The sequence below is a fragment of the Xylaria bambusicola genome, assembly GCF_022495145.1.
Source record: "Xylaria bambusicola strain CBS 139988 unplaced genomic scaffold F5B22scaffold_6, whole genome shotgun sequence".
Classification (NCBI taxonomy): Eukaryota; Fungi; Ascomycota; class Sordariomycetes; order Xylariales; family Xylariaceae; genus Xylaria; species Xylaria bambusicola.
The window spans coordinates 706,406-730,292 of NW_025953559.1; the positions used below are offsets into that span (position 1 = coordinate 706,406).

General features: G+C 45.3%; 6 protein-coding genes across 6 annotated transcripts; 2 read left to right on the forward strand and 4 right to left on the reverse strand.

Moving 5' to 3' along the window:
• Positions 1-1,662: 1,662 nt before the first annotated feature.
• On the reverse strand, positions 1,663-2,494 carry F5B22DRAFT_465494 (uncharacterized protein). Its single transcript, XM_047972102.1, has one exon. It carries the CDS (start codon positions 2,397-2,399, stop codon positions 1,785-1,787), a length of 615 nt encoding a protein of 204 aa, XP_047834240.1. The 5' UTR covers positions 2,400-2,494; the 3' UTR covers positions 1,663-1,784.
• Positions 2,495-2,621: 127 nt separating this feature from the next.
• F5B22DRAFT_634126 (uncharacterized protein) lies at positions 2,622-3,963 on the forward strand (the record flags this gene model as incomplete). The annotated part of the gene is made up of 3 exons (XM_047976937.1): positions 2,622-3,169; positions 3,240-3,382; positions 3,446-3,963. 3 exons carry the CDS (start codon positions 2,622-2,624, stop codon positions 3,961-3,963), a joined length of 1,209 nt encoding a protein of 402 aa, XP_047834241.1.
• Positions 3,964-8,722: 4,759 nt separating this feature from the next.
• Positions 8,723-11,027, forward strand: F5B22DRAFT_465664 (S-adenosyl-L-methionine-dependent methyltransferase). Its single transcript, XM_047972103.1, has 9 exons — positions 8,723-9,105; positions 9,382-9,425; positions 9,518-9,593; positions 9,686-9,704; positions 9,775-9,897; positions 9,988-10,048; positions 10,124-10,203; positions 10,369-10,843; positions 10,929-11,027. The coding sequence occupies exons 1-9, from the start codon at positions 8,983-8,985 to the stop codon at positions 10,957-10,959; spliced, it is 1,032 nt and encodes a 343-aa protein (XP_047834242.1). The 5' UTR covers positions 8,723-8,982; the 3' UTR covers positions 10,960-11,027.
• On the reverse strand, positions 10,972-14,292 carry F5B22DRAFT_465887 (uncharacterized protein). Its single transcript, XM_047972104.1, has 6 exons — positions 13,852-14,292; positions 13,669-13,743; positions 12,843-13,490; positions 12,492-12,680; positions 12,132-12,415; positions 10,972-11,991 (listed from the first exon to the last, which is right to left on the reverse strand). The coding sequence occupies exons 1-6, from the start codon at positions 13,971-13,973 to the stop codon at positions 11,096-11,098; spliced, it is 2,214 nt and encodes a 737-aa protein (XP_047834243.1). The 5' UTR covers positions 13,974-14,292; the 3' UTR covers positions 10,972-11,095.
• A 30-nt stretch (positions 14,293-14,322) lies between these two features.
• Positions 14,323-16,087, reverse strand: F5B22DRAFT_593418 (uncharacterized protein). Its single transcript, XM_047973993.1, has one exon. It carries the CDS (start codon positions 15,933-15,935, stop codon positions 14,628-14,630), a length of 1,308 nt encoding a protein of 435 aa, XP_047834244.1. The 5' UTR covers positions 15,936-16,087; the 3' UTR covers positions 14,323-14,627.
• A 2,675-nt stretch (positions 16,088-18,762) lies between these two features.
• Positions 18,763-21,355, reverse strand: F5B22DRAFT_634130 (uncharacterized protein; the record flags this gene model as incomplete). The annotated part of the gene is made up of 2 exons (XM_047976938.1): positions 18,763-20,033; positions 20,089-21,355. 2 exons carry the CDS (start codon positions 21,353-21,355, stop codon positions 18,763-18,765), a joined length of 2,538 nt encoding a protein of 845 aa, XP_047834245.1.
• Positions 21,356-23,887: the final 2,532 nt, after the last annotated feature.

A 23,887-nucleotide genomic window follows, 5' to 3' on the forward strand; every position in this document is an offset into this window, starting at 1 on the left:
AGTTCTGGATCGGAACCATTGGTGGCTCTTTACTCTTGGACGCCTGAAATGCAGTGTAGCGGAAGATATATTAATTTACCAACGAAGCCAACACCCCCAAGCCCTACCCGGCCATGGTGTCGTTCTGGATGGACAAGGCTGCAAGAAATCATGCACATCAGCATATGAGTGTCACGTCGTCCGCTTGTACGCAACTGCAAGCCAAACGAGCCCTCTCGAGCGTGCAGGATTTATCTGTCGGTCTTTGCCCAGCTGCGTTGGTGACTCTCGCCAGCTTCCATGCCTCACCCACATAATAATCACCAAAGGGTGGCCCGGGGAAATTTACTATTGGCACAAGGTCATAGTTGGCCCACGCCTCGCTCTCCCACCTGGGACACTCTCGCTCGCCATTGGTGAAGTAATCCTTGTCTCAACCCCATGAGTGCACCTGACAGGACGGCACAGGCAACTAGGTAGGGCTTCGATATGATCGATCCTCCTCATAGGTATCAAGGTGAATAGCAAGCCCGGACTAGCTCGTCCGGGCTGCTGATGCCGTCGCGCGGTTGTCGGGCAAGTTCTTCCAGAAGGTACTTTGCGCTCGTTGGTAGAAGGCAAGCAGGCAGGTAATCTCTGAAATCCTCATTATTATGCTAACATAATCAACTATGCCTCCGGGACGGCCATGAACACTGTGTAAACTTTTATCGTCTGGTTCCCTACACACAATAAGTGCCAGAGGGAATGGTTTCCCCATCTATGTATGCTTCTCATGTAAAAGTATGCTACATTCACGATATCCGTTGACTAGAAGCGGGGTGACGAGCACTTTCTGTAGCAAGGGTCTTATATTACCTAGATAAGTTCACCCATGTAGGACTCGTGCTCAAGGTGGCATCCTTGTTAGTCGTCAATCATTCTCGTCTGACCATTGGGAATCTCACTAGGTTAGTTTACCGACATGCCTACCCAAGCGTTCGGTGTCTACTAAGCGAGTGCCAAATTGCGTCCGGGGTGATGTGACGGCTTCTCGTCATCCTTGGACGTGCCCCATCAATACTTGAGATTCAACACAGCTTGACGGGTGATGGAACCCCCACGGCATAACACCAATATGCAATTTGCATTTTTGCTGAATTGTACCGAGGCCCAGGGTGTCTAGAATCCTTCTTACTTGGATAGCGACACACGACTAGCCAATCAGACGGCGTTAACGAGAAGATGAAACGCCACGTTTTGCTTGGTGCTTATCGTTCTCATCAACTGCCATTAGCCAAATGACTGACAACAACTTGCCAGCTATTATCTCATTGGACAAAAGCAGGCGGCAATAGGATCAGCCCGTTCCATGTGGCGCATCCCATGAAGAGACGAGCACTAGACAGGTAACATAAGACTGTGCTGGCCTTGCGGCGAACTGTGTAGATATGATGTAAATGGCATGACGTGATCTTTGATGATACGCATCTTAAACACTTCACTCGAGAAATACAGCTTTGCTAAACAGGTATAGTTAAGCGGCAGTGTGAAATCGCATTTGTTTCCGCGTGCTGACATTGACTACCGCCAGTACGCGCCTGTGCACATGTTTCGGAACAATTCTCAGTCTGATCAGCGGTTGGGGGTTACGCAATTATGTACGCTACTTGACTGCAAGCACGCGGAAGCTGCGACTACGCGCAACCAAAATATCTGTCGAGAAATTCGGTGTGATCGCCGTGTCTCGAAATGTGCGAGGTTGGCGCCCGACTCATGAGTTAAGCTTGTTTTCTCGATTGTAACTTATCATATGCCACAGCTTTCTAGGCGCCGCCTCGCTGGGATGAATTGCTGGTTGGAATCATGCATGTCTCATTCGACGATGCGGCTAATCGTGTCAATCTGTCGGTGGCTTGGATCTTGCATTGTGACGAGCGAATTTGCGTGATCTCGATGAAGAACCAGCAACCCATGTTCGCCACCACATGGCCGCCTGAGAAGGTGTGTTGCAACAGTGGTATGGGCAATTTGGCAAAGAAGGTGGCTGATACACGCCAACTTCTCTGGCTATACCTTACAAGTGATACCATCTGCCAAACATTTTGCCTCTTTGCTTGCAAGCAGCTCATATACCACACTCCTGGTACTAGATCTCGATAGAGATGCAAAGCTGGCGGTTGCGCTAGAGCCATGATGTGCCACCGGCCCTTTCCTTGGTGAAAGATGCCTATCTCTCCTTTCAAGCACGCATGATTTGTAGGCAGGCGTGGCCCCTCAGGGAAAGATTTCCTCACGTACATTCCATCAGCAACCTCGAACTCTGCAGAGGAAGGATGTGAGATCAATCCATCCAAGCCTTCGGATCCGGCCCAAGGAACTATCAATCCAGACACCTCACATTCACGGGTACCACACACTCTAGGACAACATACCGGCATCCCAGTCTCAAAATTTCGCTCCTGACCCCAGTTCGGACTAATCCCATCAATTAATTTGTACTATTTTCTACCGTGACACGGACCAGCTACCCGAGTGCCATGGCCTTCTTCCGCGACTCGTAGAACTGTTTCGCTGGCTTCTTTTGCGGATTGTAGGACTGTTTCGCTAGTTTCTTCCGTATCGTGCGTATGCTTTGCTTCCCGGCTCACCGTGAAGACGGCATGTACAGATTCATCAATACGAGGCCCAATCGACGGCATAATCGACGACCGGGCCTCCCTCGAAGATGGTCCCGGTTTATGTTGTGGCTGTTGGCATCTGTCTTTGGTCTTATCCTAGTGGGCGCCGCTTTGCAGTGGCACAAGGGTTCACCACAATGTAGCTTTCCCCTGAAGGCAGCAGACCCAAACGTGCGACCACACGAGTACCAGAATACATTCGCTACATACAAGCAATTTGGCCCGAAATGCCCTATCTCATCCCTGGAACTCCACGGCCCGTACGAACCCGTCTGTCCTGACAGACCCTCCATGCTAGCAGCTATGTCATCGGGTGGCCGAATTGGTCGAGATGCGATCTACATCCCACGTGGCTGTGATATGCGGTGGTACACGACGGAAGAGGTCTGTAAAATTTTGGGTCGGTTTTCACAGGTCATTCTTGTGGGCGACTCCATGCTGCGACACGTTATTGGGGCACTGAACATCATCGTGCGAGAAGACCTGGGCTATGGTGGTGTCACGGATTGGAACTTTGATTCTCGAGAGATGTACAGCACTAGACCGAACCATATATACCTGTATGGACTCTAGCGGCCCTGCACTAACACATATCAACAGGGAGCGGTGTTTTTGTAACGACCAATTTGACGTTACCGATTGTTCTGTCCAGGGTATCTACAAGACTGAAGATGTTATCAAGCATGATCCTGGGAGTTTGGCTTGCCCTCGCCTAGTGCCGGGTTGGTCAACGGATCTGAGGAGTACGGTCAATCACATAGCATTCCTTTATTAGCTGGTCATTGGCAATACTAATGAATGCCTAGTGGAGCAAATGGTGCGCCATCCCATTGAAGACGTGGAGCTCGAGCGCTTGGAAAAGGCCATAGACACCAAGTCGAAGTCGAACTCAAGGAAGGCGTTTATCCTCGGCCACGGGCTATGGAACAATCTCGAATTGGACAAATCGAAAGCTTGGTTGGACACAGTAGTGAAAATCATCGACTCGAGACTGCAGCTCCGCAGGAGATATTACCGAAACATGCCGATCCTCCTGATGACACCGAATGCGGCGGGTGAGAAGAAGCCAGACGAGTATATCGTTACTCAGGGCAATAAGGCCCTGGTCCGCTTCGAGCACGCAATGGCACAGGAAGCCGCAAAGCAAAAGATCGACCACCTCGGGACTTGGAATATGTCGATCCAAGCGAATTTGTACGATGGTGTACATATGGATATGAAAGGCAACCTACTCAAGGCCATGATGGTGGTGAATTGGCTACACTTACTGGCGAAAGAGGAGGACGTGGCAAAGATCCGCCGAGAACCAATCATAACAGAGTAACGGCTGATTGAACTTGACACCAAGTCTTAGGATTGTTCAAACCAACATATTGCTCCGACTTGATTAAGCCGAGGTAACTAAGCAAGTATTCATATCGCAGCGCCTGAACTACACCAATAATTCCCAACAGTTGTCGAATGCTTTCGCCCTTCCCATCGGCAAATACAAATCATCATATTAAATGTCTAGCGTAAGGGTGTGTTCCTTTTAACAAGACGCCCGCCTGTTTTTTTTGTTTACATAGGTAGAATAGGACCAGACTAGCTTAGGCTCAACGTTTTGCCACCACGAAGCCTTAGACTCCATTACTTACATTCGAGTGAGAGCATATGAATCTACTGAGACGATAATGTAAACGAGCTCTTAAATACTTAGTACATAGGATAAGCAGGGAGATCTCCTCGCAATTGCACACAATGCCCTGTCTCCTCGCCTCGCCTCGCATGAATATCAGTACATGTCGGTAAGTATGTTGGTCTGTGGCCTAGGCTATAATTAGGTAAACATGGCCAAACCAACCTTGCAAACCACGCGCAGTTTGCAGATGGATACGACGTGGAGTAGGTACATTACTGCATGATATGTTGAACCGGGCCAGATGACCTCCCCTACCGTACCTATTTGAAGGATTCGAGCTGATCCTCTTCCGCTTTCCGCTAGACAGAGAGGTAGGTATGTGTATTCCCGGCCGGCCGCAGGGGCGGTCGCTTCCAGTATCCCCGTCAGGCTGGTCAACAGCACAAATACATACCGCATACACTCGAAAAACTCGAACAACACTAGTAACGCCACTGCAGGGATGCTCTCGCTAGGTTATCCATATTAGGCAAGCAACTTTGTTAGTGAACGCCACTAAAAGTTGCTCCTATTAGATGTTAGTTAGGCTTTACACCCTCTTACAAGTTATAGAAAAGCTGATAAGTGGTAGAATTGTAGAAATAACGCTGTTTTCGCTGTTTCCGCTGTTTTCTTTGTTTTTTTTGTTTTCTCTGTATTATAGCTAATTCTTCAACAGCGTTAAGAAAACGCTATTTTTGCTGTATTATAGCCAATTCTTCAACAATGTTAAAAAAATGCTAAAAATGCTATTTTTAATTGCTTTTATAATAATTAATCTTTAATCAGCTTATTTAGTCTTTAATCTAGTTAGTATAACCCTATTAGTCCCTTTACCTAAATGGTTTAGCCTTAGGCGGAAGGGTTTGGTACGGGCTAACTATTACCTACTAAAGCTATTAATATAGTTTTAAAGGCATTACTTCCGGTAAAGGAAGGTTAATGTATTGCTATTTTTAAAAAACTATTAAATTTTATTAAAAATTAATAAAGTTAATAAGCAAAAATGGCGTTATTGTAGCCTTTTAAGTAATAATAAGGTTAAAGAAGGCTTCCGGAAATTTATACTTAAAGAAATAATCTATTATTTTAAGTTAAGTAGTAAATTATTTATTTTAAAATGGTAGAAGTAATAAAAGTTAATTTTAAATGGGAAAAAATAGCACTTTTAACCTTATTAATTAATATTAAAGTTAAAATTATAAAAAGTATTTTATATAGTTAAAAAAATAAAGAAGTTAATTAATATTTATTGGTTTAAATGGAAGGCTATTATAATTTTTAATAATTATTACCTAACTTATTTAATAGTTTTTACCTTTTTAAATAAATAGTTTTATAGCTTCCTTTAATACTATTAAATTAGCTATTAATAAGTAATTTATATTTTAATTTAAATACCTATAAAAATAGTTAAATATATAAATAACTTTTTATAGTTTATTAAAAGGGTTTTATAAAATAATTAAACTTAAAAAAGTGTAACGTTAATAAGTAATCCTATTAAAGGGCTTTCTTTTAATAAATTTCCCTACTATTAGATTATTAACCTAAATAAAACTCCAATGCTATTTGAATTTTTAATAGGTTATATATATAATTATAAGGGTAATATATCCATTAATAGAAAGTTAGATAGAAATAGTTAGGGAAAATAGCAGGTAATGCTAATATTAATAATTATTATAAATGGAAAATATGTTAAAGAGTTAAAACTAATTATTATCTTTTATAATAAGGGCTTTAAAATAAATAAGGAAAAGCTATTATATTATAAAAGCATTAATATATTATTTAATAAAAAGGTATATAATAATAGCAATTTATTTAAAAATTAAATTAGTAATAATTTAACTACTTATATTAAAGGGAAGCTTAATTTATTAATTATTAATATAATTGCCTTTTATAAAATGGATAAGGTTAAGGTAGCCCTTTATAGGGCTAACGTTATTGTTGTAATAATCCTATTAAGTTTTATAACCTATTTATAACTTTTAGATGTTAGTTTTAATGGTCCCTTTAAGATCTAGCTTTAAAAGGAAATAGATTTATATATAAATAAATTAGAAAAAAAAGGAAAGTTATTTAAAAAATGGATAATTAATAAAAGATGGATAATAATTATTTATATTATTATAAATATATAGAAATAAGCCTTTATTTTGCTTAATTATAAAATAGTAGTAGGATTCTTTATAAATATTAATATTTTAATTTATTTAAATAGCTATAATAACTTTAAAATTAATATTAAAGGTATTAATTTTAATTAATTAACTTTTAATAATTATTATTAATATTTAAATTAAAAGGTTAAAATAAAGCTTAAAAAGATTAATAAAGCGGTTAATAGTTTAAATTATAAATATATAAGTATTAAAAAAGAAAAGATAATTTGGTTAAAAAATAGCTATAAGTAATTTAAAGTAGTAGAATTAAAGGAAAAATGCTATTTTTAAAGCTTATTTAATAGTAAAATAAAAGTAAAGCTAATTAAATAGTTAAAAGATATAAATCGTATATAAAATATATTAAAATAATATTTTTAAAAATAAACTTTATTTTTATTTTATTATATAAATATAAAAAAAATTAAAACTAATTTTATAAAGATAAATATAAAAGCGTTATTTTTAATAGTTATATAATATAAAATAATAGTAAAAGCTATTTAATATTTATATAATATTTATTTTATAATAAATATATTAAAAAATATATTAGATTATATTTTTTTATATAGTAGCTATTTATATTTTAATATTATAATATAAAGGTTATTAATATTAAGCTTTTAAAAAGATTAATTATTATATAAATTTTTACCTTTTAGATTTTTTTAACTTATTTAAATATATATATTATATTTTATATAAGGATTATTATTAAAATAAAGGTATTATTATTTTTACTTTAATTATTTAATTTAAATATAAAAAATATATATTAATTAACCTATTTTATTTTAAAATGTTAAAAATAACCCTTTTTATAATTATTATAAACCTTTATTTTTTATTCTTTTATTTTTTTATTAACCTTAGCTTTAATCTTTTATTTTAATTATATATTTAAGCTTTTTATAAAGTTTACTATTAAGATAACTTTAAAACTATTTATATTATTATTAATTATAATATTTAAGGGGTTTTATAACTTATAAAAAGACTAATAAGGTAAGCTTTAAGCTATAAAGCGTAATTTACCTATATAAAATTAAAAATTAATTAAAATAAATATTATTAATATAATTTTAAGCTTTAATTATATAATTTATTATTAATTAAAGTTATACTTTATATTAATAATACCTTTATAATTATTATAATAGTTTACTATTATATATTAAAAATAACTATTATAATATTAATTATAGTATAATTAGTAAGGGCTATAATAGGGCTAACGGAATTTAAGGATATAAGTTTTATTAAATATAAAAATTAACCTTAAGGGGTTAAAGGATAAATTAACTAAAGTTACCTAATTAACTTTAATAATAAAGTAAGATTAGAAATAACTTATAGGTTATTTTTATTAATACTTTAAAGGTAGGCATTTTTAACAATAAATTTAAAGCATTTAAATAGTAGTAAGGGTAAATAAAAGTAGATAATATAGGTATTATAGTAGTAGGAGTAAAGTTAATATAGAAAAAATTAGGTTAAATCGAAGTTCTATTTATATTAAGTTAAAAAAAGTAATTATTGCACTTAAAAGGGGGTTAAGATAACTTTGGTTCGGTTAGATTCAGATAGGCCCAATATGGCAGTTGCTCTACTTGTATACATGGTAGCGCTATTAGTGTTGTTCGAGTTTTTTGAGTGTATGCGGTACAATATTTATGTAGGTGTGTTTACCATGCGACCCAATACTTACTGTGTACAATGTAGTCTACACACGTGGGCTTCTTACCCCTCCCTTCCCCTTCTTCCCTGTCGCGCAAGTCGGCCGGTGTCCGGGGCTCCTTCGCCTAAGTTGTTGGCGCACCGCTTACTTACATAGTACATTACTTACTTTCGGTGACCCAGTCCCAGTCGCTCGGGGCCAATTTCACGAGGAGCCCCGGATAGCGATTAGCTGGACGATCTCCGTTACTCTAGATTGCCTTGCTAGTGTGGGCGGTGCGTATTCTACTTACATAGTAGTTAATAGATAATAGATATAGCACTATGCTACACCCACGCACTACGACACGATATCAGATACGCTATTCATTAGCATGAGATAGTGCGATGTCGATCCGTAGATTCGATTGATACTAGCTGTTGGTGTAGGCCAGTTAGCCCATCAATCACGAACGAAGAATCCCATCAGTCTGCTCAGCTCAGCTCCACTGCTTACACCCCAACCCCGCCTCGTTTTTTTTTCACCAATGTGTATTATTTATTATTTTCGCTTGCGCCTGCCCTTCATCGCGGCCGGCTTGTCGCTCGCTCGGATGGAGTTGCCTACTTCTCACCCCCCACGCCACGTGGGTTTTTTCTAGCTGAGATCTCGCGTGCTTGCCTTACTTTTAATTATCTGCATTGCACCTATTCGCTCGCTCTTTGCCAAAATAATTTATATCCAGACTCGGTATTGCGATTTGCGAGAATAAGACTGAACTCCTTGTTTCTTTTCTCTCTATGCCAAGTTTTGTATGTTTAGCTTTCCTGCTACACTACAAGACCTGGTACAATGGCCGCGGAGACAAACTCGGATAATGATACCGTTGGTATAACCTCGGGGAATCTACAGGGTCACGAGGAGCCGGCGGAAATAGGCCAGCAGCTGGATCATTTGGAGATCGATGACTTCGATGTTAGTTTGTTTGAACTCTCTTGGTGTTCGATGCAATGCGTTTTTCCCCTTTCCTTTCAAGGCCCTCGTATTACCTAATCTTTGCTTGGTTCCTCGCTACCTTGATAAGGGCGCTTCCGTATCAGGATTGACGGCATCGTCATCGTGACATCCCGAATCCGGGGTTCTTCCCCTCTTTTCCCCTCTGCAGCAAGAATAGAGTTTCTTGCGTGATTCTCTAGGACGTGATCTAAGTGCGGGGCTTAAAGTTAACTATTTGTCTTTCATTATACGCAGGATAATTGGGATGGTGATTCGGCCCTCGGCGGCATGAGCGTTTTGTAAGTGATAGGACTTACCCCAACATATTGAATACAGTGTCCAGCTTTCCAAGATTAGATACGGACAACGTGTTAACGTGTAGTGGATATAGTTCGTCCACGCAGAGTGTTAACAGCAGTATATATGACCACGTAATAGAGAACGGACGCACGTATCACCGGTTCAAGGCGGGTAAATACCTTTTACCAAATGATGAGGTATCGCGATTCCATGGATTTTGGATTGGGAAGGTTTGAGTCGCCATGCTAACTGTCCTTAGGGAGAGCAAAGGAGATTAGGTAAAGTTCTCCTAAACGTACCACGCCTCACTGGCACGTAACCACTCATCAAGCTGATGGTGTTATCAAGATTACCAACACCAGTTATACACTGCGGTACTGAATGGGAAACTATTCATAGCCCCGGTAGGGGACCGTCTCAGAAATGTCCTTGACGTCGGCACGGGAACGGGGATATGGGCCATTGAAGTCGGTAGGTGATGGTAACTGAGGTCCTATTGCTATTCTTCAGCGACGCAGTGAAGCTGCTGTAAGACAGAGCTAATATAAGTCTCATACAAAGGTCTTGAGCATCCTGGCGCTCATATTACCGGCACGGATTTAAGCCCCATTCAACCCAGCTAGTAGGTTTTCACACGTAATGAAGCAGACGATTCTCTGCATTTCCCGGCTTTCACGTCTAACAGAGTTGCCCACAGCGCACCGCCTAATGTTTCCTTTGAGATTTGCGATGCCGAGGACGAATGGAGCTTCCGGCAGCCCTTCGATCTCATCCATAGTGAGTGAAATCGAGCGTTGTTCTTGCCCCTATCTCAATTAGCTATCGGCAGTAAATCTCATATCCCATTCCGGGCCACTGCCATTTCAAAACAGTAGAAGATATCCATTGAGTCTTCTCAGTAAAGCGAATTCAGAAAAAGTACTAATGCTCCATATTGTAAAGTGCGTGCAATGATAACTTGCTTCAAAAATTTTCGCGCCATATTCGAAGAAGCGTACCGCTCCCTCACCCCAGGGGGCTTCATCGAGCTGCGCGACCCGATTCTACCCTTCGCCTTCCTAACACCGCCACCGGAGGGTTGCGCGCTGCAGGAATGGGGCGAGAAACTGATGGAGGCAGCTCGGCTGTCGGGGCGTGACTGGGGCATCGCGACGCGGTACTCGCAGATGTTGAGCGATATCGGCTTCGTAAACGTCACAGAGCGCCGTGAGACTATCGCCCTGAGCCCCTGGGTCAAGGGCAGTCACAACAAGCAGCTAAGCCTATTGCTACAGCACGACATCTTGAACATGCTTGAGCCCATGAGTATGGCGCTTTTTACCCGCGTACTGGGGTGGGATGCCAAGAGGGTTTTGGACTGCCTGGAGCTGGTGAAGAAGGATGTGCAGAATACTAAGATTCACGCGTATTCAGAAGGGTGAGTTGAGATATGTCCCCATTCCTTTCCCCGTTATTTCGTATGAGATTTTATGACATGTCGATGGTTCTAATGCGCGTCACAGCGTTCATATATATGCCCAAAAGCCTTATTAAGTATAGTAAGCGATACAATACAACTTTTTGGTGTATATGAAAATGAAAACAGAATCCTTTACGTGTGACAATAGCTAAATCACAAGGTGGTATCCCAGATGTGAGAAACATCGCATCGAACATGCCAAATAAATGATCAACTTTGCTCAAGAAATTCCCCGTAGCCCATGTTCACAATGTCTTCCATGTTCACATCTCCCATATCTCCCGCCCACCCCAAAGTCATACTCGTCCAGAGATCGTGATACATCAACGGTTTATCCTCCCCGCTTAATTCCATCTGCGCCATGGGTCCGACGAATGACGCCCCAGAATCCAACCCCGGAATACTCGACGCAGCCTCCGTCGTCGCGAGACCGGAGCTACTCGTGAGGCTCGTCGCGTACGATCCGGTACCCTGCGTCTGCGGCTGCTGCTGTCCCGCCCACAGCGAGATATACGAATCCAGACTCCCGTTAATCATGGGACAGCTCGACCCCGAGTCCCTGACAGCCCATTCCTCGCCCGTGGCCGCAGCAGACATGGCCTCGAACGCGGCGCTCTTCTCGTCGAACTTGACCTTGACCGAGCGGAGGACGACCTTAAGCGCAGAAGCAGCGTCCGTTTTCTTCGACTTCTTACCAACACCAGCAGGAGCCCCTGCTTTCTTGCCCTTTGCAGCTTCTCCGTTTTCCTGGATATCATCCTCGGCCGAGTCCACGAGTTGCTGTAGAACGGCCCCGAGGTCGAGAATCCGTCGCCCCTGCGCGACGTCGTAGTCGCGGCACGACGCTAGCAATGGGAACGAGAGCCGATACGAGAAGACCATGGTGACGATGAAGCGCCCGTAGTCGGCGCCGCAGAAGCCCGCGAACGGGCGGGGCATGAGCGATAATATATGGTCGAATACTGAGCGGATGACCTGCGCTGCGTGGAGTAGGCTCCTGGAGCTTGCTTGCTCGGCATCCTGGGCGCCGAATTTCCGAGGTATGCGCATGAGCGCCGGAGCGAGCATGATGGCTTCTGTTACCTGGGATGCGAGGAAGATGCTTGCTGCCACGACGAGTTAGTCGTATGGGTACCTATCTTTTCAAAATACGCACCTAGAGGCGCAGCAAGTGATACAGCACCATGTACACCCGATTACGAAAGGGGTGGAAGATAGAGGAAATGTAGAGCTAATTTGGACTTACTCGTGGAAGCGTACTGCTCTGGCATCTTCTGCTTGAAGTCCCGGAACTGCGCCTCGAGACCAGCACGGATAAGATTCCGCTGCATCTCGCTCTGGTGGTCTCGGGGCCCGCGCTCAAAGTTGCGCTGCACGTCGATGAGCTCCTCGAAGATATACTGGAAGCGCACAAGCCAGGCGAGATGGTGATCTTGCTCCAGCTCGCTGTTACGGTCAAGGACCTCGGCACACCGTGAGAGCTGCGGACTATATCGGAGTGTAGACGGCCTGTTCCAAGTCGCCGAGAACCTGTTGCGCCTGTTAGTCTAGAGAAGAGACTTACTATGAAGGATAGGTTAGAGAAAAGATGTGCATGCCGACTTACGCAGACATGCTGTAGAAACAGCACAATAGAGCGCGAATGTCGTCTAGTTTGCGGGCACGTTGGTTTGGCACTAGTGAGGGGAGATCGACGTCAGGCTCTTGGTCCATTTCGAGGTCGTGAACTATGTCTACCGCCATCCGGAGATACTGGAATGATTGCTTGTTTCTGGGCCGTAGGTGGAATGGGTACCTGCGAATACACATCTGTCAACGAAAAATCTCATGTTGAGCAACATGAGTTACTTTCTATAAGCCCCCTCTCTCGCTTCTTCTGGCAACTTGCGCCTCGTGAATACACACTTGATATATATAACTTTCAATAGAGCAGATGTTCGGCATTACTTGAACTCACCAAGCGCAGTATATCAATATCCCTTGTAATAATTCCAGTGATCGCTCACCGCCGGCAACAAATTTGAGGCCCAGAACTTTGCGGAACTCCTCGTCGTATAAACTATGGCCCTGGAGGCTCGTTGAGCAACTCGTAACGGCGAGAATAGCTAGTAAGACGAAGGGCGAGTGCCTCGCAAGAGACCGTACGTCCAAATTCTCGGGAAGTACAAGACACGGCATGTGAGGCAGCATTTCGCGGAACGAGGCCAGCAGCTTTGCGGCGCTATCAAGGTTGAATTGCGGCTTGATGCCAAGATTCATTAAAGGCTTAGATTTCTGCGCTGCCAGGTTTCTTGCAGAGGACTCTGTCCAAGAAGAGCTTGTCCCTGAAAGTGAGACGGAAGGTGCTGAAGACATGTCGTTAAAGCTGAATGTTTTGGGCTCGGGAACACGGCCAGTCAGTATGTTCATGACACTCTCGCTGGCCTCAGGCTTGCTCTCGTTTTGGTCGTCGTCTTGGAGCACCAGGTCTTCTAGGACGCGCTCGTGATGTTGCCGCAGCTTCTCAAAGTCGTCGTTGGTTTCAGCTTCTGCTGGCATTTCAAAGTCTATACTGAACGTCTTGCTTGGGCCAGGCGGTGGGGGGAGACTGGCTGCCTCGGAGTCTCTGCTGTGGTGAGCTACTCGCCAAGTTTAGAAGCAGTGAGAAAGGAAAGGAGGGAAAGGGGAAGGAATGAACATGCGTGGGAACGAGTTATTTGAAGGTGTGAGGCGAGAAAGAATAACTTGGGAGATTGAACAACACACAGGATGTAAGGAGATAGAACCAGAATGAGTATACCTACATACGCGAAGAAGTCCTAGGCCGGCGAGTACGCGGGCCTGTGCGAAAAATGCACTCCCGCTTGAACTCGGAGCATCTGCAATCACACGCTTCTATTAGCCAGCCCCCAGTAAATCAGAAACTGTGCAATTCTCCAGGCTCATTCGGGGGAACGCAATGAGACTTATATATCCGAACGCTATACCTCTTGCAGATATCGGGCTGAGGACCCGACTGACATCTTGTCTTGGCTGCGCGACATGCTTCGCAGGCATAATTCATTTTCTGCCGTGGGTTGGATGGTGATTTCTGCTCCACGGTTGCCATCGTCTTAGAATGAACGGCAGGCAGTTACTTGAGACGATGAAGGCGTGATGATGTTGGCTTCACGACGATCTATCAGCTGTTCCCTCTTGAGATAAGAAGCGCTATAGCCGAGATATTTGAGTTTGATGTTGTGAAGATGTGATGAAATTTCTGACTGAGATCGCACCTCACATGCAACCTGCCGGAGTCAGCGTACCTAGTCGCACCTCAAAGCTCCGGGCATGATCGGCATTTGGATTGAGGGGATAGGATTGGACTTAGTGGGCTCCACATCGCCGTGGAAGCCCGGAGGTATGTACCTTATCCACCTCTTGTTACATAGGTGAGTAGGTATATTAATCAATATCATATTACAGTTACCAACATTGTAAATGAAGTAATTGAAGAAGAGTTTTATATGGTATCGGGACTTGTATCATTTTGAATTGTCAGGTATCGTGCAGCTCTGTATTAGGTTCCAAAGTGAGCCATACATTTGGCCAGTTCCCCAACTCCGATGGAACACAATCGCTCAGCCCCATCTATCCCAAACCCATTAACGCCAACATCTTTTGAAGCTGACTCCAGCACCTCTCGCTAAATAGATACCAAGGTGTATAATCTCTGTGTTCTTTCTGTAAATTCGTACGTTTGTGCGTGTCTTTTCCTCCCGTGCTACCGCATGCTCACAGTAACCCCCACGACGACTCCCACAATAACAAGAACAAGAAGTATAGAAACGCCCACAATGATCTTGATCTTCCTCGCTCGCTGGCGGCCTGCCTCAGTGACGGGCTTCTCTTTCATGCCTATCGCGGCATAACTGAAGCTATTCCTCCGTCCCTGCTCGATGTCCTCGTCTTCGTCGCTCCACCACCCAGACCGCTGCCCAGGTCCGCGGATCGGTGTGTGCGAATCCGCCATGCTCGCACGCGGCGAGGTGGGATCAGGATCGCGATGTATGCGCATTGTTTGTGAATATGATGAAGACGTCGACTCTTTGTTGGCCTTGTGATAAGCGTACGATACAGACCTCGAGATGTCCGGCTCGTGCGACCGGTATACGGTGTTTTTAGGTGGGATATTATGTATGTCGGATGGCTTCTGTAGCTGCCACTCTCTTCCTTCATATTCAACGACCGCTGCCCTCGGTTCGGGATATGATACTGGCTCAGGGCTTTCCACAAACGGCCGGCTACCAATGCTAGTCGTTTCTAACCCATGCATATTTGCACTTCCTCCCAGTGGACCGGAGTATGTCCTTCTCCTATTACCCCGATCTTGCGGTAGGCTCGGACTTCGCAGTCTGGGGACTTGTATTTGAGGCTGGAATTGTTGAGGCGATGGTTGCGGCTCCTCGACGACACGCTCCATAGGCGCCATAATTTGGGGTTGCTGGTGTGCTTGCACCTCTGCGAGAGGTAAACCAGGCAGGGCTGACGACCAATTCGTCATGGTAGGCGTCCGTGGTGACGATGTTGCCATTGCCGTTACTCCCACTGTCGGAAGAGTATTCTGCGAGTAAACCGAGCTTGCTGGGCGCGGCCTTATTGATGGCCTCGCATTGCCAGTAGTGCTTTGAGAATAAATCGAACTGCTTGTAATTACCGAGTTTATCGAATTTGATGGATGCAAGGAACCCGGCGCCGTTATTCCTACAGGACTTGCAACAATGCCATCTGCGCCCGGGGGCAAAGGAAACAGCGACGGCGACGGCGATATTGGCGTTGGACCCGCGGTGGCTACGAAAGTGCTCACTGGCGACACTGGAAAGGTCGCCGGGTCTACTGATGGCGGCGCTGTCTCTGCCTCGACAACACATTTGGAAGACGAGAAAAGTGGCTTAGGAACCATGGGAGAGTCCCCGGCTACAGGCACTCTTGATTTCCATTTCTCTAGTTCTGGTCCCTTTGACACGATCATGGATTGAGAACGCGGGAAGTTCTGCGTCAGGGGTAAGGGTATGACAGGCGACTCCGTCATCTCGCTCGTGTCCTACGGTGAGTTGATGTTAACATGGCGACGAAACCAATCCGTGCACGAGGGGAGGAGGACGAAGTATGTATGTAGGGTCTCTACAAGGATAGCACCGCTCGAGCTGAAAGTCACGTACCCGATTAATATTAATATATGCGTTATTCATCGCATTATTGGTAGCCATTGTCCTATACTTGGGCGTCGTCCTGATTTATTAATCCTTCAGCTTGCGTTTAGTTCTTTCTCTCTTCTCATCAGCTTAGCAAGAAGACTCCCGTCGCATTCCCGGCTTCGATGGAAAACATGGTGTTGTACACAGCCATCTCCGTCGTTCCTCCAGGCAGCCCCAGGCTGGGGAACCGTCATTCTTTTCTACTGTGGGCAAGCCATCGGAGCTGACTGATCGGCCTTCCCACCTGCCGTGTGCACAAGGAAGAGCGCAAGGAAGAGCACATGGTTGGATTGGGATTACGGATTATGGTGACATCGCGATCGTCTATTAAAATCCTATAGCGGTTATATTTAGACCAACTGTGGGGATGGGGGACCACCGCTCGCAGGCCCGCCCAGGCCTGCCCAAGCTGGCGGCCCCTTGGCACAGCATTTCCGTATGTCATCAGGTATTCTGATCAGGTTAGCGAGACCGATCAGACCGATATACTGCTTAAATCTTAAATAGACTGACTGCCAGTCTCGCCAGTAAGCCCGAATGCCGCACCTGCAAGCTCCAAGGGACCCCCAAGCCTGCCCAAGCATTCAAGTCCAGCACTAAACTCCAGCGGGCAAGTCCGAGGTCATCACCACTGCTCACTGCTCCCCAGCCCGTGGCTCAGCCCGTCTAACAGTTGACTTGCACGTAAAAATACACAACTCGTACATTCGAAGCTCGGCAATTACGCGCAGCTATACTGATAAGAATCTAGCTCTGGTGAATTTGTGATTAGTTGGGTACCAAGCAAAAGTTGGAGTTGGTTAACAGTAGAAAAAAGAAGAAGAAGATGGGGAAGAGCAAGAAGATCATTCCAATCTCTGGGTGGCCTGCGCCATGCTGACACACCACTCTTTACTTTCAGCTCCAATATCGTACGCCTGTTACACCACATACACCACATATATTGCTCCCTACCTTACTCATCATAGCCAATGAGGTACACATGCACTCGTGCTTTCATATGCTTATTACTATACCTACTATACTCCCTCATGCGAACCCAATGCTACATCTAAACCCCCCAAAGTTGGCCAACAGAAATGAGAGCTTAAGCCGACGATTAAAGAATCCACGATCAAAGTGTAATATATGTATTCTTTTTCCTAGTAACAACTAGGTAGGGCAAGTAACGTCAGCCGGGACCTACATACGCAGATACAATGTAGAGAATCTATACTTAGCAATACTCACGCCCCGTATAAAAAAAGCCCAAGACATGTCTCAGCTTTTCGCGACCGAGAAAGAGGAGCGAGTCAATACCTACCTACCTACATGTAAGAAAGTGCCGCGGGCGTCCAAGGAATCGCATCCTAGACTTCTTACTTACATTCGGTACAACAATAAACACAGAATAGCGTTGAACTGCCGTATCGGCATATCGATACGGCTGAAGATCGTGGCTGCCTACCAGCATCAACCCAAATCCTTACTATACTTTTCCCGATGGACGCCAAGGTGCTGACTCCGTGGCGGTGCAGATCGTTTGCTCTTAATTACTTACCTACCTAAGTTCTTACTTGCAATAAGCTTTGGCTGGGATACCTACCTAGGTAGTTTAGGGATTTATATTGTCCTATTTACAAGCCTTGGACCCGATAGGTATACCTAGACCTAAATGCTGTGCGTAGTAGTCGCTACGCCGTATATGTAATTTAACCAATCTTATGATCTGGATCCCTCTTCAAGCCCCCTTCGCATCCTCAATAATACAGATATAATAAAGACTTTTGAAATCCTATACCGCATCTTATCCTAAGTAATAGGTCCTTATCTCTTTCCATCATATAACAGAACTAACTGCCTTATCATTATCCTCCTCCCGACTTATCTTTCCCGCAACTCCGATGAACGACTTCTCTCTCTACCAATGAGGCTTAACTCCCGGATCCCCAATGTTTCCGGCCAGGGTCGCAATACCTACAATAAAGTCCGATTTATATCGCTATAGCTTATCTTATCGTGTTTCCTGCAGAGATACACACAATGAGTACGTGATGCGACTCTGACAAAACCCACGTGAAACGGTGCTGGAGTGGTCAGAGTACAATGACTGACCACATTTTTACGGTTCCTCCTGTCCCTCTCCTGACGCGTGCTTCAGAAATCCCTTGGCATGCTGGATGTTGCGACTCGACTACCTGCCAAGCACTTGAGCTTGGGCATATACTGTATTGTTAATGTTCCTTGACACAGTTCGGTTTGGACTCCTCTTATATAGAATCGAACAGGCCTTTTTGATTCTGGGTATTATCGCTCTTGTCTGGCTAAATATGATATGATATATACAGGTAAGAACTCCTATGGTTGCTAGATAACATAATGTATCTGGGCTCTCGGAGTGGATGGTGTTTTGTACATTGAGGTCCTGGAAATGTGAATAAACGAGACCCCATCTCGCGCAATTAGCCACATCCCAATGGTGATATAAAATTTACGCTTCTTCGCTTTTCAAATGCCCCAAAAAAATTCAAGCGCTAATACTCCATCCCACTTACGCCAAATGTAACCCGGCCGCGCTCGGTATGCGTACACGTAGTCTAATACCTCTATATCGAGTGAGCAGTTGATATTGTCGTTATTGCGCTGCCGTCCTGTTTTATCGCATCCAAACACTTTTTTTTTTCATTTCTTGCTTCCACCCAACCTGCCAGCGCCCACATCGACGAATAGACTAACTAGGTCGACCGAGTTGTTGCCGCCTATAGTGATGTTACGCGCCTGGTCCACTGTTGTATCGGAATCAACATCGTTGAAGAATTCTTGAATGAGGTTCTGCGCATCTGATGCTTGTTCAACGGATTTCTCTTGCAAAACATAGAGGACAGCTACGCGCGCGAAGTCGACCACTGTGTCAGTAACCGTGAAGGCACCCGTAGGCTGCGCGATAGGGGTTGTTGAGCTCGACTTCGTAGGGGTATTGCTTGTCATCGTACTCGGCGTTTTGCTCGATGTACTGCTTGGCCGAGTTGTCGTGGAAGAAGTCACTGGTGAGGTAGTGTATGTTGGAGGGTCGGCGGTTGGGTATCCAACTTGTGAAGTGGTCACCGATCCACCGATGGTGAGCGTGGTCACGAATATGTGACCAGTTCCTATTGGCGCATCCAGGGTGATGGTAGCATCAATCCCAGGGAGAAGTGTAAGGGTGATCTCAGTATCGGCCGGGTTACCGGCTGCTGCAGCCAGCACAAGAGAACCATCGCCACTAAGATCCACGCTTTCCCCTTGGCTATCGAGCATGCGAAGCGATACCCCATCGAATGTAACCAATGCATTCTCGGCGTTGCAGGAGAGCTCGGCTGAACTAAATTTCGAGATGATGGAGGTCGCGCTGAGAGGAATGGAAAAATTTGTTTGCGCTTCAAGCACAAGTCTTGGGATTGCCTGCCCAATTGTCACATTGTTAATTCTGGTAGCGTCTTCGGTCTCGAGTGTTGTCGTCGTGCAGCCTTGCGCCGCGGGAGTTGTGCAATCTCTACCAATGAATCCATTAGAGCAGATGCAGGAGCACACGCCTTGAGTAACCACGCTTGTCCCGCCATTAGCACACCGGAGCTCCTCCATGCAGTTTTGAACTGGCTGTGCGTCACTCTTGTTGATCACAAGGAGCTCAACGGGAACCACGACAGCAGCAACGATAATGGCAATGATAACGAAGAGTATGAGCAGAAACCTCCAAAGGGGAAGACCGCAGCACCGCCGTCGGGGTTTTGATTTTTCAGATTCGTCCACGCTTGCAGCTTCCCCAAGCCTTGCTGGCACACGTGAAGCAGGTCTAGGTAGTGGTAGTGGCAATGGCCATGAAGACATACTCTGGCGTAAGCTACGCCGGCTCGCAGGAGGGGGGAATGCAGCAAGCATGTCTGACAACCCTGACTGGTGTTTGTCTAACTCATCTGTAAAAATGTGTTAGCAAGCATATCTTATTAGGCATCGTTTTCTTGTACGAACAATAGTCGTTCTTCTCCGTATCTGTGCCATATATCTCTGGTGGAAAATCTAGATCATCAACGCGACTAGCAGGTCTCTTGCCCCTATCCATCATCGAAGCTAGTCTAGTTGCTCGTCGGATTAAATCTGGCAAACTAGTAAGGCTGCCTCGCGCCTCGGCCGCTCGGACCGCATCAATATCGAGACGTGGTGGTCGTCGCAGACCCGGTAGCCTTGAAGGCTTTTGTGATGGATCCGATCGAAGTACCGTAGATGGGTCTGTTGCGCTTGCGCTTTCAAAGGCATTCAACATGTTGTTAGTCGTCAATTCTGAATCACCGGAGTTTTTTGATGTATTTAGGGCTGAAGAGCTGGATGAGCCATCAACATAGCCTGTACCCCCAGCGAATGGACTGCCTTGTATAGGTCGCGGCGCGGGTCGTAGCGATCGCGGGGGCAACCCATTATTAGTCTTCGTATTCACGAGGGATGGCTTTCCCCTTTTGCCGATGCTTGCACTTCTAACTAGGCGGCTGTCATCCGCATCCACATCCGCTTCCTCACTTGTGATTGACTCTTCTGCTATTGCCTCGTCAAAGTATGCATCATTTTGACTATTTGGTGATAGGCTCCCGAAACTCTCTGGAATGGCGGTACTAGACGCGTACGAGGTATGCGACTTTATCCGGGGACTCTCTTCCGGAATAGGAGAAACAAATGATGCAGTCGAATAGAACGATGAAGCGCCCCTTCGTGAAGATGGTGGAGGACCAAGGTTTACGCTGCGCCTTGGAACGGCATTAGGCACTGCCACAGGCAAAGGAAAGTCGGGTATCGATCCAACAGATGAAAAGGTTGAGGGTCTCGATGACTGAGTAACTGGTGTTACCGGACTTAAGGGTTCTACGTTCCCTGAACTCTGAGGCATATATTGGAAAGTAGGCGTTGGATCTTGGACGCGGGAAGCGTCCAGAATCGAAGGTACTCTACTCGGTCGAGGAGGTCGTTGGGGCGGCTGTGATCGTCCGGGAGGAGGCCTATAAGGTTTAGAGTCCTTAGAGGCAGGAGGAGCTACAGGGCCTGCCAGTGGCCACTGAGGAACAGGTATCGGTCTCGAAATTGCCATACCGATCGTCCCATCCTTCACCTGTCGCCCGGCGGGAGCCTGCAACCTTCTGGTCCCGCTCGAGGAGTCTTGCATCGTCGAAGGTTCCGTCCTAGGCAAGCCATCTTGTAGTTGTTCTCTCGCTCGCTTGACCGAGCCTCCCACTCTCGGATATTCATCCATGCCTCTCGCATTTTCAGGTCCACTCATTGAAGCCGCGTCTCAGGAACCTCTGTTGTCCAGGTCGAATTTTTAACATCCCCCGTAATACCAGACTTATCCCGCTCTCCTCAAATGTCGAGTGCACTTGTCAGGTGCATACGTCTATTCTAACTCACATCCAAATCTAAGCTCTGGAGATACCGGCGGCCAAATAGACGACCATACGGGTAGGTCGCTCAAGGTCGTCCAAAGCAAGATCCGAGGGCAGGGACACAAGGCAGGGTTCGCGCTGACGACGAAACAAACGAAACAGAAAAATCGTCGGGAAAATGTTGTACAGTCGGACTTCAGCCGTGGAATGTGTCGCCTTGAACCTATATCCTAAACACAATGTTGCAATCCCACGAACAATTTCATCGGCGAGTCTGATTATCAAAAGTGTGACGACTGAGTTTGAATGGAAAACATAGAAATTGGTGTATAGTATATGAACAAAATAATTTTGTCCCGAGCAGCACAGCAGACTAGGGACTATTAGTTGATTTCAAACAGTGCAAGAAAGGAATAGAATTTCGGTTGAAGGTGCGATGGCATGAACGAACACACACGTGCGGGTAGAATTGAAGTCGAAGAGGGAACTCAGTCTAATGGGCGATCCCAAGACATGAATGATGGTACGATACAAGGTGCACCTTGAACTGCAGGATACAGATGCAGATACAGACAGAATACGACTCTGACACCCAACTACAGACGAGCACCCCGGCTCATGTACAAGATACCCCTTATTCTCGGGTAGTGTAAGGTAGGTTTCTTGACCACACCATGGTGATGACGAAGCGGGCCGAAACAGGATAATCGCGAAAGGGGACTAGGATGTGAGGAGAAAAAGACAACGAGGTACTTACACTAGCTGGAAATGCTCTGACACGTCCGACACAGTATCCTCTCCTAGGAGTCAGCGGCAGTCGGTTGTTTCGCGCAAACCCAATCCGGCAGTGGATAATGTTGAAAGACAGCGTCAGCTAGTAGTTGTTATGATGTGCCTGTTGTCGCATAAGAAAATCAACGATTTGTTGAGGTGTCCCTAGCACCTTGATGAATAAAAAGGCTGAGAAACAAATGGACGAACTGAGCGTCCGTAGTCAACAGGCAACGTCAGACTTTCAATGGTCGTACAATTCACCAATATCCAAATGGAAGAGACGGAGAGGGGCGGCAGTGTTACTTGGGCACCTCTCACGTTTCAAGTGTGGACGGGGCTAGGATAAAAGCCGGACCACTGAACGGGGACGTCACAGAGTACTTCAGGCAATATGTGACTGTCAAATGGAATCGAATTCGAGCCGATGATCACGTTGACAGCCGAGCGAGCCACCCTATCGTAGGGCTCAATGCTGCCAAAGATACTGCTGCTTTTTTTGTCGTCGTTGTCAAGTGAGAGGTCTCCGGAGCGAGGGCTTACTGCTTTCTCAGAAAACAAAGGCGACGAAGATGGAGAAAGAGAGAGCCAGGGCGAAAGCAGGCAATCGCGGATAAATGTCGTCGAGACAAGTCGGACTAGCAAATGGGAAACAACAAGGGTTAAATGGAAGTGAAATAGAACGAGTAGTGAAGGGTCGGTAGGTAGGTAGGTATGGTCGCAAGTGCAACAAACGCAGCAGCGGATGACCAAGTCGAAGAAGAACAGCAACAAGATCTCTGACTGAGAACCAGAGTTGGGTAAATCAGTCAGGCCAACACCAGACAGTGGACCAGCTCGAGACAGGGGGCGAGATTCGATCGTAGGATCCAGCAGTAAACCCGGCGAGGCGGGGTCTATCGAAGCCGAGTCTCGTTGGAAGGAGCACTTATTCGCAGCTAACCGCAGGCCAAGAGCAGGAATAGATCTCTCCCATCTAACTACTTAGCACTACTGGCTATACGCACCAGCATATACCTACTTACACGTACTTAAAGAGAGAGCGAGAGACAGAGAGACAGAGAGGGAGAAGAATACCTAGGTAGGTAATAGATGAGACGATGTTTGCTGAAGTGTCCATGATTTGTCGTACATTGTATACCCATGCTTGGCGTTCGTTGGTCAGTTTGATTGTGAGGGTCGGGAGGGACCCAAGTCGTCCACCCCTGACATATCCAGCCGTCCAATTATTCGCTCAAGGTCGGTCACGGTTAATGAATTACTGTACACTAGCCTGGGGGGCATGAACCTGGAAACAGGATGCACCCGTCAATATACAACAGGTAGACATGACCGGCCATGACCTACCGGGTTGAGAATAGCTACCTAATGGAGTACAATTCAGCGTTTGCATTTGCACATAGGTAGACGAAGCTCTTTTAAGATTGAGATGTACGACCCGAATCAAAGTTGGACATGTAGCACGGATACCACTTGCTACTGCCTCCATACCATCAAAACGTGGCTAGAATGCCTCCATACCTACAGTACCTATGTACTTCGTAAGTAGATAGGTACCTACAAACTCATAGTACCTATTCGCTATACACTTGTAGAGAGGTTGGTATAGGTACATATGTAGGTAGGTATCG

Excerpts from the sequence above, each read along its gene's own strand:
- F5B22DRAFT_465887 (XM_047972104.1), bottom strand. The coding sequence starts at position 13,973 with ATGGCAACCGTGGAGCAGAAATCACCATCCAACCCACGGCAGAAAATG. Across the intron at positions 12,416-12,491 it reads TGTTTCTACAGCATGTCTGC|GTTCTCGGCGACTTGGAACA; the intron begins GTAAGTCGGCAT and ends CAGGCGCAACAG. Across the intron at positions 11,992-12,131 it reads AGAGCAGTACGCTTCCACGA|CAAGCATCTTCCTCGCATCC; the intron begins GTAAGTCCAAAT and ends TCGTCGTGGCAG.
- F5B22DRAFT_465664 (XM_047972103.1), top strand. The coding sequence starts at position 8,983 with ATGGCCGCGGAGACAAACTCGGATAATGATACCGTTGGTATAACCTCG. Across the intron at positions 9,898-9,987 it reads GATATGGGCCATTGAAGTCG|GTCTTGAGCATCCTGGCGCT; the intron begins GTAGGTGATGGT and ends TCTCATACAAAG. Across the intron at positions 10,204-10,368 it reads GCCCTTCGATCTCATCCATA|TGCGTGCAATGATAACTTGC; the intron begins GTGAGTGAAATC and ends CATATTGTAAAG.
- F5B22DRAFT_593418 (XM_047973993.1), bottom strand. The coding sequence starts at position 15,935 with ATGACGGAGTCGCCTGTCATACCCTTACCCCTGACGCAGAACTTCCCG.
- F5B22DRAFT_465494 (XM_047972102.1), bottom strand. The coding sequence starts at position 2,399 with ATGCCGGTATGTTGTCCTAGAGTGTGTGGTACCCGTGAATGTGAGGTG.